The sequence below is a fragment of the Numenius arquata genome, chromosome 31 (genome assembly GCF_964106895.1).
Source record: "Numenius arquata chromosome 31, bNumArq3.hap1.1, whole genome shotgun sequence".
NCBI lineage: Eukaryota > Metazoa > Chordata > Aves > Charadriiformes > Scolopacidae > Numenius > Numenius arquata.
The window spans coordinates 1,278,398-1,294,051 of record NC_133606.1 but is presented as its reverse complement, the minus strand read 5'-3'; the positions used below and the strand labels follow the sequence as shown (position 1 = coordinate 1,294,051).

The 15,654-nt window shown below is 60.9% G+C and overlaps 2 protein-coding genes across 2 annotated transcripts; one reads left to right on the top strand and one right to left on the bottom strand.

Moving 5' to 3' along the window:
* The first annotated feature begins 389 nt into the window (after window positions 1-389).
* Window positions 390-6,854, top strand: TAP1 (transporter 1, ATP binding cassette subfamily B member). The gene is made up of 10 exons (XM_074165071.1): window positions 390-720; window positions 1,300-1,402; window positions 1,495-1,831; window positions 2,131-2,328; window positions 3,285-3,413; window positions 3,993-4,172; window positions 4,592-4,765; window positions 5,389-5,548; window positions 5,618-5,754; window positions 6,344-6,854. Exons 1-10 carry the CDS (start codon window positions 624-626, stop codon window positions 6,617-6,619), a joined length of 1,791 nt encoding a protein of 596 aa, XP_074021172.1. The 5' UTR covers window positions 390-623; the 3' UTR covers window positions 6,620-6,854.
* A 4,478-nt stretch (window positions 6,855-11,332) lies between these two features.
* Window positions 11,333-14,748, bottom strand: LOC141476405 (class I histocompatibility antigen, F10 alpha chain-like). Its single transcript, XM_074165082.1, is given in 10 exon segments — window positions 11,333-11,346; window positions 11,499-11,531; window positions 11,820-11,852; window positions 12,008-12,106; window positions 12,189-12,461; window positions 12,539-12,811; window positions 13,376-13,444; window positions 13,447-13,635; window positions 14,141-14,342; window positions 14,734-14,748. Coding segments are annotated over 10 exon segments (1,200 nt in total).
* Between the last annotated feature and the right edge of the window lie 906 nt (window positions 14,749-15,654).

Below are 15,654 nucleotides of genomic sequence, written 5' to 3'. Positions count from 1 at the left end.
TGCCCCCCTTCGATGCCCGGTCCCCCTCCCGGTGAACGGTGCTCCCCTCCCCACCCCACGTCCTGCCCGGTTACCCCCTCCCCCCCCCGCGATGCCCAGTGCCTCCCCCCCGGTACCCGATGCCCGGTGCCCCCTCCCGGCAGTGCCCGCTACCCCCCCGGTGCTTGATGCCCGGTGCCCCCCCCGGCCGGTGCCCGATAGCCGGTACCCGGTGCGCCCCCCCCCCCCCGGTGCCTGATGCCCGGTGTCCGCCTCCGGCCGTGCCCGGTGCCCCCCCCCCAGGTGCCCGCTGACCCCCTCGGGACTTCCCCCCGGGACTTCCCCCGGGGCTGGGCCACGCGCAGCCGCCGCCGGTCCCGCCCCCGGGCTGGGTTTCGCTTTCCGAGAAACGGCGGGGCTACCGGGAGAGGGAGCGGGACCGGAACCGGGAACGGGGAGGAAGGTCCCGGGAGCAGGATCGGGACCGGAGCGGAGCGGGGCCATCGGCACCGCGAGCACACCGGGATCGGAGCAGGGCAGACCGGGACCAGGATCAGGACACACCGGGAGCAGGACCGGAACAGGCCGGGACCGGAGCACATCGGGACACATCGGGTGACACCGGGACCGGACGGGGACAGGCGATGGGGGTCTCCACCGCCCGCCGCCTCCTGGCCCTGCTGAGCCCCGAGCGCGGGCGCTGCGCGGTGGTGGCGGCGCTGATGGCGGCCTCGGTCCTCGGTACCGGGGGGGTGTGTGGCAGCACCGGGGGGAGGGGGGGGATGCTCTGAGCTTTTGGGGAGCACCCAGTTGATGGGGAAGGCAGCAGCCACTGGGGGGGGGATGCCCTGAGCTGGGGGGGGGCAGCACCCAACTTTTAGGGAGGTCGCTCTGAGCTGGGGGGGGGTTGCACCCAAGGGGGGGATGCTTGGAGCTGGGGGGAGGGGGGCAGCACCAGTGAGAGGGGTGGGGGGCCAGAATGCAGCTAGGGGGGGTGCAGCACCCAATTTGGGGGGGGGCAGCACCCTGTGGGGAAGGATGCTCTGAGCTGTGAGGGAAGGGGGGAAGAGACAGCACCCAGGCAGGGGTGTCCTGTGTTTGGGGGGGGGAAGCACCCAGTTGAGGGGGGGCTGCACCCAGTTTGGGGAGGGTGGGGGCAGCATCCAGGGAGGGTGGGGATGTTATCAGCTTTGGGGGGGGTGTGCATCACCAGCCCCTCTAGGTCACACCACAGGGTCCCCCCCCCACCTTGAGGTGGGGGTGCCACAGACTGGGGGATCCCCATCACCCTGATGCTGTCTGTGTCCCCCCCCGTGGCAGGGGAGGTGGCTGTCCCCTACTTCACGGGGCGCGTCACTGACTGGGTGGCCAGTGAGGACGAGTTGGCAGCCGCCTGGCCCATGGCACTGCTGGGGCTCAGCAGGTAGGATGCTGACACTGGGGATGTCACACGGGCCGGGGGGAGGGTGACACACGTGTCCCCCTGCTAAGCCACCCCTCTACCACCACCCACAGTGCAATCACCGAATTCATCTGCGATGTCACCTACGCGGGGACATTGAGCCGGGCGTTGGGACGTCTCCAACGTTGCGTCTTCGCTGCCGTCCTGCAACGGGATGTCACCTCCCTGCAGGTGACGGGGACCGGGGCAGTGACGGCACGAGTGACGGGGGACGTGGAGGCCACCCACGCGGCGGTGTCTGAGGCGCTCAGCCTCTTGCTATGGTACCTGGCGCGGGGCGCTTGTCTCCTGGTCACCATGGCATGGTTGTCACCCCGCCTGGCCTTTGTCACCCTCCTGTCACTCCCCATCCTCCTACTGCTGCCCCGGGGTGTCGGCAAGGTCCAGCAGGTACCTGGGAGGGGGACATGGGTCCCTTGTCACCTTCCCATTCCCTCTGTCATCCCCACATGCCCACTGTCCCCTCCATGCACCCCCTGTACCCTCCCTATTCCTGCTGCTCCCTTCCCATGCCCTCTGTTCCCACCATGTGCCCCCATCCCCTCCCTATGCCCACTGACCCCTCCTCATGCCAACTATGCCCCTCTACGTGCCCACCATCCCCTCCAGATGCCCACCATCCCCTCCCTGTGCTGCCCCTTCCCTCCCTGCTTCCCCTGTCCCCCCTGAGGTGACACTGCTGTCCCCAGGGGCTGTCGAGGCAGGTGCAGGAGGCATTGGCAGGTGCCACCAAGGTGGCGGTGGAGACCTTCCAGGCCATGGCCACCGTCCGCAGCTTCGCCCACGAGGCTGGGGCAGCCGAGCGGTACCACCAGCACCTGTGCCGTGTCTACCAGCTGGAGGGGAAGGATGCGCTCACCTACGCCGCCACCCTCTGGGCCAGCGGGGTATGGGGACAGGGGACACAGTGGCATGGGGACAGGGGGATGTGGGGATGGGGTGGCACAGGGGCTGGGGGATGTGATGCTGTGGGGACTGTGGGTCATTGGGATAATGTGGCATGAGGACAGGATACATGGTGATGCAGTGGCATGGGGACAAGAGACATGGGGATGTGGTGGCATGAGGCTGGGGACGTAGAGATGCAGCAGTGGCATGGGGCTAGGTGACACGGGCATGTGATGGCATGGGTCTGCAGGACATGGGGATATGGTGGCATTGGGATGGGGGACATGATGGCATGGGGGCAATGGGACATGATGATGCAGTGGCATGGGGCTGGGGATGTGGTGGTGTGGGCATGAGGGGACATGGGGACACAGTGGCCTGGGAAAGGGGACATGGTGAAGTGACGGCATGAGGCTGGGGGACATGGAGATGTGGTGGCATAGAGACAGGGGATGTGGACACAGTAGCATGGGAACTTGGGGATTTGGTGGCATAGGGGCTGGGGGACATGGGGAAGGCATGGCATGGGACTGGGATACATGGAGACATGGTGGCATGGGGATAGGGAATATGGGGATTTGGTGGCATGGGGACATGGGAACATGGTGGCATGGGGCTGGGGAACATGGGTGCAGTGGTACGTGGCTAAGGGATGTGTTGGCATGGGGGCCAGGGGACATAGGGACATGGTGGCACGGGGCTGGGGGACACAGGGACGATGTGGCACGCAGCTGGGGGACATGATGATGCAGGGGTTAGGGGACACAGGGACATGGGGCTCTGGGGTACAGGGGCGTGGTGACATGGGGGATGTGACATCTTTGGGACATGGGGGGAACATGATGACACAGGGGAGGTGGCAAAGCAAGGCTGGGACCTCGGTGTCCCTGCAAAGAGATGGCCGCAGTGGGGAGGGTGATGAGGACCCCCCCAGCGGTGACTGATGTGTCTCCAGTTCTCGGCACTGGCACTGAAGTTGGGGCTCCTCTGCTACGGGGGACAGCTGGTGGCCACGGGGACCATCACCACTGGGGACCTTGTCACCTTCCTCATCTACCAGATGCAGTTCACTGAGGCTGTGGAGGTGAACCTGAGGGGACACCGTGTGCCCAGCATCCTCCCCACTGTGTCCCCAGGCCCATTCCCCGTGTCCCTGCACCCTTCCCATTGTGTCCCTGTTCCAGTCCAAGTGTGTCCCCATTGCCACCCGTGTCCCCATGCCAGTCCCAGTGTGTGCCCATGGCCACCCATGTCCCCACACCCTTCCTGCCATGTCCCTGTGTCCCCGTTGCCCATCTCTTCGTGTCATCTCTGCCATGTGCCTGTGTCCCCTTGCCATATCCCCATGCTGGTCCCACTGTGTCTCTGTGCCATCCAATGTCCTCCCACCATGTCCCTGTGTCCTTCGTGGCCCTGCACACTGCCGGCCGTGTCCCCATGCCCTTTCCCTTTGTCCTCCTAGATGCATCCTTGTCCCAGTCCCGTATCCCCATTTCCCCATGCCCGTTCCCCAGCCCCCACACCCTCCCGGCCATGTTCCCATGCCCATTCCTGATGTCCCCATGTCCTCCTCCTGGATGGATCCTTGTCCCTGTCCCCTGTGTCCCCATGCCCATTCCTTAGTCCCTGCACCCTCCCAGCCATGTCCCTACTGTGTCCCCAGGTGCTGCTGCGCTACTACCCCAACATGACCAAAGCCGTGGGCTCCTCAGAGAAGATCTTTGAGTTCCTGGACCAGGAGGTGGCACCTGCAGGGACACTGGTGCCGGATGTCCTGCAGGGCCACCTCCAGCTTGAGGATGTCTGGTTCTCGTACCCCGAGCACCAAGAGCCCATCCTCAAGGTGGGCACAGGAAAAGGGCAGGGGACGCGGGGATGTGATGGGAAGACACAGTGGGAGAGGGTGTGGGGACACAGAGATGCTCGAGAGGGTGTGGGGACATGGTGGAGACACGGCAGGTGGACATGGGGAGACAGAGGGGAGGGCATAGGGGCATGGATGTAGTGGGGAGGGTGCGGGGACATGACATGGGGACCCAGAGGTGGTGAGAGTGTGGGGACGTGGTGGGACATGGCAGGGGGAGATGGGGACATGGTGGGAAGGGCATATGGACATGGATACGGTGGGGGGGCCATGGGGCCATGGTGAAAACATGCCAGGTGTACATGGTGGGGAAGGCATGGGGACATGGGGACATGTCAGGGAGGGCTGAGGACATTGAGGGAGGGGGTGCAGGTGAGTCACCTCTGTGTCCTCCACAGGGTGTGTCCCTGGAGCTGCGCCCCGGAGAGGTGCTGGCAGTGGTGGCCCCCCCGGGGGCAGGGAAGAGCACCCTGGTGTCCCTGGTCCTGGGCCTGCGTCCACCGGGGGCTGGGCGGGTGCTGCTGGATGGTCACCCCCTCCCTGCCTACCAGCACCCCTACCTGCGCTGCCAGGTGCCACCTCTGCCCCGGTCACACAATGTCCCCAACAGGACACCCCCCCCCCCCCCCCCCCGTGTCACCAGCCATCCCCACTACGTCCCCACCGTGACCCCCATGTCATCAGCCATCCCCAACGAGTCCCCACCCCCCGCCCATGTCACCAGCCGTTCTGAACAAGTCCCCACTGTCACCCTTGCCCCCATGACAGCACCATGTCCCCACCATGTCCCCACAGTGACCCCAATGTCACCAGCCATCCCCAACGAGTCACCACTCCCATGTCACCAGCTGTTCTGAACAAGTCCCCACCATCACCCTCGCCCCCATCACACCAGCCGTCCCCACCATGGCCCAGCCACCACCCTATGTCACCAGATTTCCCCACTGAGTCTCCAGATGTCCCTACCATGTCCATGCCATGTCCCTACCATGCCTCCATCTCTTCTCCCACCATGTCTCCTGCCGTGTCCCCCACCATCCCCACCATGTCCCCAGCGCATCCCTGCCATGTCGCCAGCTGTCCCCAGTGCATCCCCAGCAGTGACCCCAGCCAACCCCATCATATCCTTGCCACATCCCCCGCCACATCCCCTGCCATGTCCCCAAAGTGCCCCCAGCCATCCTCTCTGTCGCAGGTGGCTGCCGTTCCCCAGGAGCCGGTGCTCTTCTCCCGCTCACTCCACGCCAACATTGCCTACGGGCCAGGGAGCTGGAGCCGGGCACAGGTGACAGTGGCAGCCCGCCGGGCGGGTGCCCATGCCTTCATCACCCGCCTGCCCCAGGGCTATGACACAGGTAGGAGGCGTCCCCCCTCTGGCTGTCCCCGTGTCCTTGTGTCCCCACCCTGACCCCCATCTCGCACAGAGGTAGGCGAGCTGGGGGGGCAGCTCTCCGGGGGACAGCGGCAGGGAGTGGCTATCGCTCGTGCCCTGGTGAGGAACCCCCGTGTCCTTGTCCTCGATGAGCCCACCAGCGCCCTGGACGCTGAGAGCCAGCTGCAGGTAGGAGGTGACGCCCGTGTCCCCTCAGGCTCCCTGTCCAGTAGCACCCTGGTCTTCCCCCTGGATCTCCTTGTTCTATCATCCCTTTGGTCCACAATCCCTGTGTCACCTTGGTCCCTTCTCCAGGGACCCTTGGGCCTTGGTCCCCATGCCCCTTGGTCCCTGCTCCCCATGTCCCCTTGGTCTCAACTCACCACATCACCTGGATCCCTGGTCCCTGTGTCCCCCATGTCTTGGCTCCCCATGGCCCCTATGCCTCTGCCCCCTTTGTCCCCTTGGTCCCCACATCTGCTTGGTCCTTGGTCCCCATGTACTCTATGTCCCTGCCCGCCATATCCCCTTGGTCCCCAGTCCCTGTGTCCCCTTGGTCCCTGGTCCCCATGTCCCTGGGACCCTGCTCTTCATGTCCGCTGTGTCTCAACTCCCCATGTCCCCTTGGTCCCAACATCCCCTTGGTCCTTGGGCCCCATTCCCCCCGTGTCTCAGCTCCCTGTGTCCCCTGGATCCTCACTCTCCATGTCCCCTTGGGCCCCATGTCCCCTGTGTCCCCACACCTGGGGGTCCCCACTGATGATGCCACCCACCGCAGGTGGAGGAGGAGATCTTTGGAGCCAGCAGGGCTGGACGTGCGGTGCTGTTGGTGTCAGGGAAGGTGGCCCTGGCCATGCGGGCGCAGCGGGTGGCCGTGCTGGAGGGGGGACGACTGCACGAGCTGGGATCCCCCAGGGAGCTCCTGCACCCCGGCAGCCGCTACTGGCACCTGCTGCAGGGTGGAGGACAGGGGGGGACAACAGGGGATGGGGACACGGGGAAGGAGGGTGAGGGACAGTTAGGAGCTGGCGATGGGTGCACCAAGGGATGGTGACACCAGGAGCCAGGATGGGGACAGTGAGAACACAGCTGGGGACACTGAGAGATGGGATCGGGACACCAAAAGCTGTGACAAGGGACCGTGAGAGCTGTGACTGGCAAGTGCAGGTACCAGGCCAGGAACACGGCCATGTCCCTGCTGCGTTATGGTGACCATGGGGGCCAGTGGGGCTGGTGACCAACAAGACTGGCCATGAAACACAGAGTTTGAAATAAATCCTTCTCATTGTACCCAGGATGTGTTGGAGGACCCCAGAGCTGAGGTGGGAAGGTGCAGGGATGGGCGGGTGGGGATGGGGACAATGGGGTGGCCAGGGGGCCCCTGTGCACCCGTTGGGACAGAAATAAAGCATAATTGCATCAGAGAGGAGCTAGTTGGGTCATGGGGGCTGGAGAGGGCTGCCTGGTCTGGCTACGGGGTCTCAGGTGCCAAAGGCACGTGCTTATGGTCTGGTTGTCACCGCTGCCATGGGAAGCGCTTGGCGCTGACCTCGGTGTGATATCATTAATCTGCCATTCTCCCCCTCGCCACCATCCTTTATACCTGAGAAGCTTCACTCGATTCCAGCACATCGCTCACGTTGATGAAGGACCTGTGCGATGGCTGCAGGCGTCAGGTCCACCCCACCGTCACAAGCCCACCCATATATGGTGGCTCTACCCCGCTATCCCATGGGCCACCGAGGTGTGACAGCTCCTGACAACGTTCCTGGTCCAGGTCTATAGCCACCTAAAACCATCTACTTGTGTTGATATTCTCCAGAGACATGGCTTGTGGACATCTACATGATGGACTCTACCCAGGCAGGGAGGTCCAGCCCAGAGGGGGTTACCTCTGCGACCATCCCAGTAGCCACCCCCCACAGGGCATTGGCCACTTACCCTTAATGAAGTCATGTTGCAGTAGCCGCAGCACCTGCCACAGGGGTTGTAGTAGCCGCAGTTCCTGTCAGTCTGATTTCCCTCTCTCTCCCCTGAGGGTGCTGCACAATATCAAGCCATGTTTGGTAGATACTGCCAGGGCCCAGCACTGTGCGGTGAGCTGTGCCTCTCCAGAACAGCCACAACATTTTCTGTTCAAATATTCTATCGCTTTATCAGGGTCCTGTAGTTGTTCGGGGGTGAAGTCCCAAACCGCTGGAGGGGAGAAGTTCTCTAGATACCTGCCCATATTCTCCCACATGCTATGCCACCCATGACAATCCAGCCTCGGGGCACATCTCTGGGTGCTCAAATAGGTGTTGAACCCTAAACAAGATCCAAAACACATTCAGGAGACACAGCAACAGGAACACTATGCTGGAACATTAAGGATATTAAAAATTCTCAAGAATTCTCAAGAGCTGTTGCACCAGCCCAAAGGAGAAAGGGGAGGTGAAAGAGCCGGGGAAAGTATCCCCCCGGTTCCCACCACAGATTGGGTGCCATTGTTCATAAATGCTGAAAGATGGCACTCGAGGACAGCAGTGCCACATAACCACCCCAACAAAACCACCTGAACTGTCAGTGATGCTGTCGTATCATACATCGATATTACACGAGACAGCAAAATGATAATCCTGATCCCTCTCCCAGAGCTGATAAATGGCATCGCGGGGAGCGCATAGAGCATGTAAGAATTTACAAAGCAGAGTCAGGTGCTAACAAAAAAAGCAACGTAGTCACCAGCGACTATTTAATTAATATAATAAATACATAAACCAATTTTTTTTTAACATGCTCTGGTCAGATCCGTTGTTATCTCAAGCCTTCAAGCTGAGATAGGATGAGAGGAAACAGCCTCAAGTAGCACCAGGGGAGGTTTAGATTGGATATTAGGAAGAACTTCATGGAAAGGGATGTCAAGCACCAGAACAGGCTGCCTAGGGAAGGGTTTGTGTCACCATCCAGCACCTCAATGTCTCTCTTGTAGCGAGGGTCCCAGAACTGAACACAGGATTCGAGGTGGAGCCTCACCAGTGCTGAATACAGGGGGGGTGATCACATCCCTAGTCCTGCTGGCAAAATGTTCTTGATACGGGCCAGGATGCTCTTGGCCACCAGGGCATACTGCTCTGTGTTACATCTCTGTATCTACAGCAGCCCACCAGTGCCTCTTTGGATCACTGAAGTATCTTCACTTCCTCGAAGTGTCCTCCTTCAGGTCACTGCCAGGGACACATGGAGCCAGGCCATAGAATCCATTTGTCCCATTCCTCTGTCCAGCTGGTGCCCCATACAAACATCTGCCAGACAGACTGTGTGAGCTGGGTGCCATCCAGACCTCCGGGAGCCCAGTTATTGTCCAGCTCAATGTAGACCACCATGAATGCCCTCAGGTACCAGATACCTGCCTCCCTGGTAGACCACTTAACTCACTGGGTTACAAGATCTTCCTTGAGAGGACACTTTGCCTTCGCACTCAAGAAGGGCCACCTCCAGAGGCTGGTGGCTGCCCCTCTCCCCATCCATCAATCCCACAGTCCCCAGCTGCTGGGCCTACCAACCTTCTAGTTCCAGCCTGTTAGTCCCTCCATCCCAGCACAGGAGCAACCAGGGAGCACACGCCTTCACCTGGCTGATGGATGAAACCGTTTCCCTGTTATGGTTTGAGAGAACCCATAACAATCTATTGTTGTTAGACAATTATTCTATCACCCGATGACCCCTCCCCACCCGGAAGGGGGAATCGGGGAACACAAAGAAACACAAGGGTTGAAGTATAAATAGATTTAATAGACTAAGACTAAATAATTAACAATAATACTAAAGAACCAGTATTAATCCCAATACTGATATAAGATATACAGAAATTATACTCGGCCATCTATATCAGTAGGGAGCTGTGCACTCCCAGCAGGGACAGCAAATGGTGGACACTGGGAGCACAATGGCTTCAGGAGGAAGGGAAGGCCTCAGGGCTCTGGCACCGGGGCAAGGAGTTGTCTGGACAACCGGGGCAAGGAGTTGTCTGGTTATTGGTTGGACTAGATGATCTTAAAAGGTCCCTTCCAACCTCTGTGATTCTGTGATTCTGTGATTCTGTGACCCGCCGCCATCAGGGAGAGAGCCCGCTACGCAGCAAACTTTTCTAATTTATATTGCGTGTGACGTTCATGGCATGAAATACTCCTGTTGGCCAGCCTGGGTCAAACGCCCAGGCCTTGCTCCTCCTTGTCCCTGCACCTGGCAAGGCTCAAAACCACTAAAACCTTGAATCCCACAGAGCCTGGCTGGCTATAAAGTAAATATTTTCACAAATTCAGACACTAGAGTCTTCTAAAAGTGTAATTTTCCCCAGCATTAGAAGAAAAGTTAGTCCTGTATCTCTCAACCCAGGACATTCCCATATCTTGCAGCCCAGTCAGGGATAGGGACCGGGTTGTTTCTGCCTCTGCCCCCTCTCAGGAGGAGCTGCTGCTTCTCTTATTGACCGAGTCAACCTCTGCTTCCACGGTGTCTGCTTGACTGCAGGAGCAGCTACTTTACTTCAGAGTTGATCCCTTGGTTCTGTCGCAGTGACCTACTCAAACCAGAAGATGTTTGTCTCAGGTCCCGTCTCCGCAGCCTCAGGGCAGGAGACCTTCCTCTCAGTGGTCGTGTGTGTGGCCTCCAAGCAAGAAATCTTCTGTGCCCATTTGTGTCCCGATGTATCAGGAGAGCTTCTTCTCAGCTCCCATCTGCGTGGCCTCAGAGCTCACCACCTCTACCACAGGGACAAGGATGCCCAGCCATGTCCTAAAGAAAAGCCAGCCAGTCCCCCTCAACCTCCTCTTTTCCCTTTTTGTCCTTGAGTACGACACGAAAGAGTTGTCAAACACTGTAACAGGCTGCCCAGGGCAGTGGTGGAGTCGCCACCCTTGGAGGGATCTAAAAGCCGGGCAGACGCGGTGCTGAGGGACACGGTTCAGTGGTGGTTTGGGCAGTGTTGGGTTGATGGTTGGACTCAATGATCTTCAAAGTCCCTTCCAACCCAGATGATTCTATGATACGGCCTGGAGCATCCCCTGTGAGTTTGGGTCATTCCTGGTTGTGTCCCCTCTCAACATCTTGCACAACCCCCACTTGGTCACCAGGGGCTGAGTGAGAAACAGAGAAGACCTTGAGCTCTGCCAAGGCTGTTGAGATCCATCGCTGTCACCAACGCCCTTGTGGTCACAAATCCTGAACACTGCACCATGCTGGGCTGTGAGCAAGAAAATCACCTCTATCCCAGCCCAAACCAGTCCAGCCCTGGACCCGAGGCTGGGAGAGCAGCCAGGTGGGGGGAGAATTGGAAGAAAAAGGCAAAACTGAGAGAAAAACGCTGAGATAAAGGCAGTTTCAGAGAACAGTGAAGGAAAGAGGAAAACAGTAACACTGATAAAGGAACGTACAAAACACGATTAATGGAAAACTGGTCACCCACCAGACCCTGAAGCCCAGCACGATCCCAAGCAGCGATTCCTGCCCCCCACGCCGGCTAGTTCCCCCAGCTCTATACTGAGCATGACGTCACATGGTATCCAACACCCCTTTGGCCAGTTTGGGTCAACCTGGCTGTGTCCAATACCAGTTCCTTGTGACAATTAACCTCATCCTGGCTGGAACCACCACAGTGGGGCTGGGGGGGCAGTGGGACAAGCTCTCTCTGCCAGCATCTCCCGCGCCCCCCCCAGCTCCTCTCTGCCTCCAGCTGCTGAGAGGGCAGGGGCCGCATCCAGCCACGCGCCTGCTCCTCCGACAGCCGTCAGGCAGTGATCCCTGCAGGGACAGTGTCACACAGGGCCACCTCCCTCACCCTAGCCCTCTGCTCAGGGGGGTCTCGGTGCCCCCCTCCCGCAGCCTGGGGTTGCTGCGGGTCCCACGGGGGAGCAGGGAGAGCTGGGGCCGCCCCGTCCATCCCCACGCCATACCTCTGGCCGAGGAGTCAGAGCCCCCATCCATGCCTGCGAGAGAGAAACAGCCGTGAGCTGCCAGCCCCGGGCTCGCTACGGGCACAGTGCACGTGCCAGGAGCCGGCCAGGGGCCACAGCCACGCTGTGTCCACAGGGAGAGGAGGATAGGAGCACCATGAGCACCAAGGAGAGACACGACCTCTTCCATATGTCCCCACTCCAGGGACACTGGGAGGACAGAGCAGGGCTGGGAAATGCCAGCAGCAGCCAGAAACCAGAGCCATGAGACCACCCCAGCACCAGGCAGCAGCGGGAGCCGGATCTGCCCCTGGTAGTCACTTGATGCCACGCTGTAGCCCTTCTTCTTCTTCCCTGCAGAGAGAAAGAGACATCAGCACCCACCAGGCTTCGCCGACAGCCTCAGGGGGCTTCCCAGAGCACAGTGGCTTTTGCCCACAGCCCCTCCTGGCCCCCCAGGCCCTGCCTTCACCCTGCACCCCTCTGCCTCACCAGCCCCACTGCTTTACCCGACTTCTGCTTCCATACGGCAAATCCACAGATGGCAGCAACAGCCAGGACAGCAATGGCCACCCCCAGCACGATGGCCAACAGGTTGGACTCCGTCTCTGGGGGGGAGCAGCGCTGTGAGCAGGGGAAGGGGAACCACCCCAGCCCTCCCCTCCCCGTGCCCAAGGCCACCAGGCTCACCCCACGCGTAGAGTTCGGGCTCAAGCAGGCTGGCGTGCTCCACGCGGCACCGGTACTTGTCCTTCTCCCCCGGGCGGGCCTCGATGGAGGCCCAGGTGTAGTAGGTGCCGTCACTGTTGGGTGTGATGCTGCCCCACTCCGTCTCCTGGTCCCTGACCTCCCCATCCTTCAGCCAGCTGACGGTGATGGGCCGCGGGTAGAAGCCATAAGCGCGGCAGTGCAAGGTCAGGATGCCGTGGGCCTCTTTCCCCGACACTCGCACCGTGGGGCGCTCTGGGGAGGGGGTGGCAGTGAGGGCCGGCACACGCACCCACGCTGGCCGGTCCCCACGGTCCTCATCTCCCCCTCACCTTTCCTCTCCAGCACGGCCTGCCCGTAGCTCACGTATTTCCTCAGCCACTCGATAGAGGAAATCTCAAGACAGTGCTTGCGCCTCTTGGCTTCAGTCCCGTCCTCCTCCCACTTCCTCTTGGTGATTTGTGCCACCGCTTCCGCGGTGAATGTCATCGTGTCCATGTCAAAGGCAATGAAGTCCCTCCCGTCGTAGGCGTACTGCCAATACCCCCTGGTGCTACCATCCTCCAGGAGGTCACAGCCGTACATGTGCTGCAGCGTGTGAGCCCCTGGAACACAACCAGGGAGCCAGGGCTGAGAGACTGCTGCAGCCCTGAGACATCACTGGGGCACAGACTCCCCGGCAGCACCCCCCAACCCAGCCCTGTGTGAGCTCTGGGGGCATCAGGCACCAGCCCCAGGGCTGCCCCCCTGTCCTGCCCAGGGCCCACAGCACTTGGGGTGTCACCTAAAGCTGTGATGCAGACCCCCTGCACCCATGGCATGGCTGGGTTGGCACCTAGCCCCATGGCTCCTTGGGACAGCGAGGGGCTTGGATGGCATCCTGAATGCCATGAGGAGGGCAAAGAGATGGGATCGAGACCCTCTGGATCTGGGGTGGGGGCCCTGAGCACCATGGGGAGGGCAAGATGCTGGGAGCATTTCTGGGTCTGAGAGTCATGGCTGCCATGGGGATGTGAGGAGCTACAATGGGGAGGCCAGAAGACCCCCCTGGCTCTGGGATAGGGGATCCTAAGCACTGTGGGTGTGGGGCAGGGCAGCTGTAACCCCCTTGGGATGGGGGATATTGAGTCCCATCCCAGCCCACGGAGCCCCAGCCAGCCCACACTCACTCCCGCTCTGGTTGTAGCAGCTCCGCACTGTCTCCAGGTCCACACGGGCAACCTGGTGACTGTTCTGTTCTGGGTCTGGGTGTCCCAGTACTGCTGGTCCAGGTTGGCCACCATCCAGTCCACTTGAGGCATTGTCCTCCCCATCTCACTGTTGTAGCGTGAGATGAGGGTCCCATCCAGGTACCCCACTTCCACAAACTCAGGCACGCCAGGGCTGGGTTCCAACACCACAACATTAAAGTAGTGCAAGGAGTGGGGCCCTGCAGGAACAAGGAGGGCAGCGAGGGGTGGCAGGCAGCGGGGTTGATTTGGGACAGGGGTGAAGGTGGCCAAGGGTTGCAGAGATGGATAGCGAGGCTGGGTAGGGGTGCCAGGGGAGCAGATTGGGGTGTGGGGGGCAGCACCAGGAGGGATGTGACTGGTGGGGAGATACAGGGAAGCCAGTTGTGTCCGGGAGGGGGGGCATGGTTCCCGGGAAGGGAAGGCCACGGGGTCACCAGTGTCAAGGAAAGGGCGGGTCAAGGGGAGATCCCCGGGGGAGCGGTCACAGATCCCGCAAGGGAGGCCGGGGTGGTCGGAAAGGGGAGTCGAAGGGGTTCCAGTGCACGGGAAGGTTCCCAGTGGCAAACGATGGGGGGGCTAGAAGGGGTGGTAAGGGGACCCCAGGGCACGGAAATGGGGCACCGGTGTCCGGGGATCAAGGGGAGACAGGGTGGGAGTGGGGATCCCGGTGTTCGGGAAAGAGGGTCCCGGGTCCCCACTCACCGCCCGCCGCCCCGCCGAAGACCCCCAGCCCCAGCCCCAGCCCCACCGCCCGACCCCATCGCGCTGCTCCGCTCCGGCCCCGCGCCCGCTCTGGATCCACCAGCCCAGCCCCGCCCCGCCCCGCGATTGGCGCCACCACCCACCGCCCGCCAATGGCAGCCCGAGTCGCCTCGGACGTCACCGGGCGCCGGGCAGATCCCGGCTTCGCAGGTTGGAAGCGAAACCGAAAGCGCCGGAGACAGCGCGGGGGGTGGGAGGGTACAGGAGACCCCCGGGACCCCCCAGCCCAATGCTCCGCTAGTGTCCCCCCAGCCCGGGGTCACCCCGTGTCCCTCGTTCCTGCTGTCCCTCCCACCTGCGCCCCCCGTACCGGCCATCCTGCTCCTGTCGTCCCTCCTTCCCGGAGTCCCCGGGGCCGCACATCCCACTCCCGGGGTCCCTCGTGCCAGACACTCCCGCTCCTGGTGTCCCTCCTCGGATCCTGGAAGTTCTTCACTTTCGTGATGCGTCCGACTTTCAAGTCAATGCCAGGGACACACGGTGCCTCCGGACCAGTCACTTCTCCCACCCAGTTCCCGTTGGGCTCCCCTCACCTCAGCTCCCAACATGCCAACTGGGATCCCCCCCGTCACTCCAGAAATGTGTCCTGTCCCTATGTATCCCGATGCCGTTAGGGGTCACTGTGCACCAATGTCCGCCAGGGCTTCCTATTTGCATGGGACTGATGTTCCAGGCCATCGAATGCATTTGGCCCTTTCCTCTGCCTGGCCGGGGACAAGACCACTAGTCATAGAATAATAGAATGGTTAGAGTTGGAAGGGACCTTAAACATCACAGAGTACCAAACCCCCCTTGCAATGGGCAGGGACACCTCTCACCAGACCAGGTTGCTCAAAGCCCCATCCAGCCTGGCCTTAAACACTTCCAGGGATGGGACCTCCACAGCTTCTCTGGGCAACCTGTTCCAGTGTCTCACCACCCTCCCAGCAAAGAATTTCTTCCTGAGATCTCATCTAAATCTCCTCTCTTTCAATTTAAAACCATTACCCCTCGTCCTATCGCTCTGCTCCCTGACAAAGAGTCCCTCCCCATCTCTCCTGTAGGCCCCCTTTAGGTACTGGAAGGCTGTTATAAGGTATCCCCGGAGCCTTCTCTTCTCCAGGCTGAACAATCCCAACTCTCTCAGCCTGTCTTCATAGGAGAGGTGCTCCAGCCCTCTGATCATTTTCATGGGCCTCTGCTGAACCCGTTCCAACAGGTCCATGTCCTTCCTGTGCTGAGGACTCCAGAGCTGGACAAAGGACTCCAGGTAGGGTCTCACAAGAACAGAGTGGACACTTCTTTTGATGCAGCCCAGGATGTGGGGGGCTTTCTGGGCTGCCAGCCTACCTTGCTGGCTCATGTTGAGATTCTCATCCAGCAACATCCCCAAGTCCTTCTCCTCAGGGCTGCTCTCCAGCCATTCTCCACCCAGCCTGGGTTTGTGCCTGGGATTGCCATGACCCAGGGGCAAG

What these genes read in the sequence shown, in the direction of transcription:
- TAP1 (XM_074165071.1), top strand. Translation starts at nt 624, where the DNA reads ATGGGGGTCTCCACCGCCCGCCGCCTCCTGGCCCTGCTGAGCCCCGAG. An exon ending in GATGGCGGCCTCGGTCCTCG is followed by an intron (nt 721 to 1,299) that starts GTACCGGGGGGG and finishes CCCCCGTGGCAG; the next exon opens with GGGAGGTGGCTGTCCCCTAC. An exon ending in ACGCTGAGAGCCAGCTGCAG is followed by an intron (nt 5,755 to 6,343) that starts GTAGGAGGTGAC and finishes CACCCACCGCAG; the next exon opens with GTGGAGGAGGAGATCTTTGG.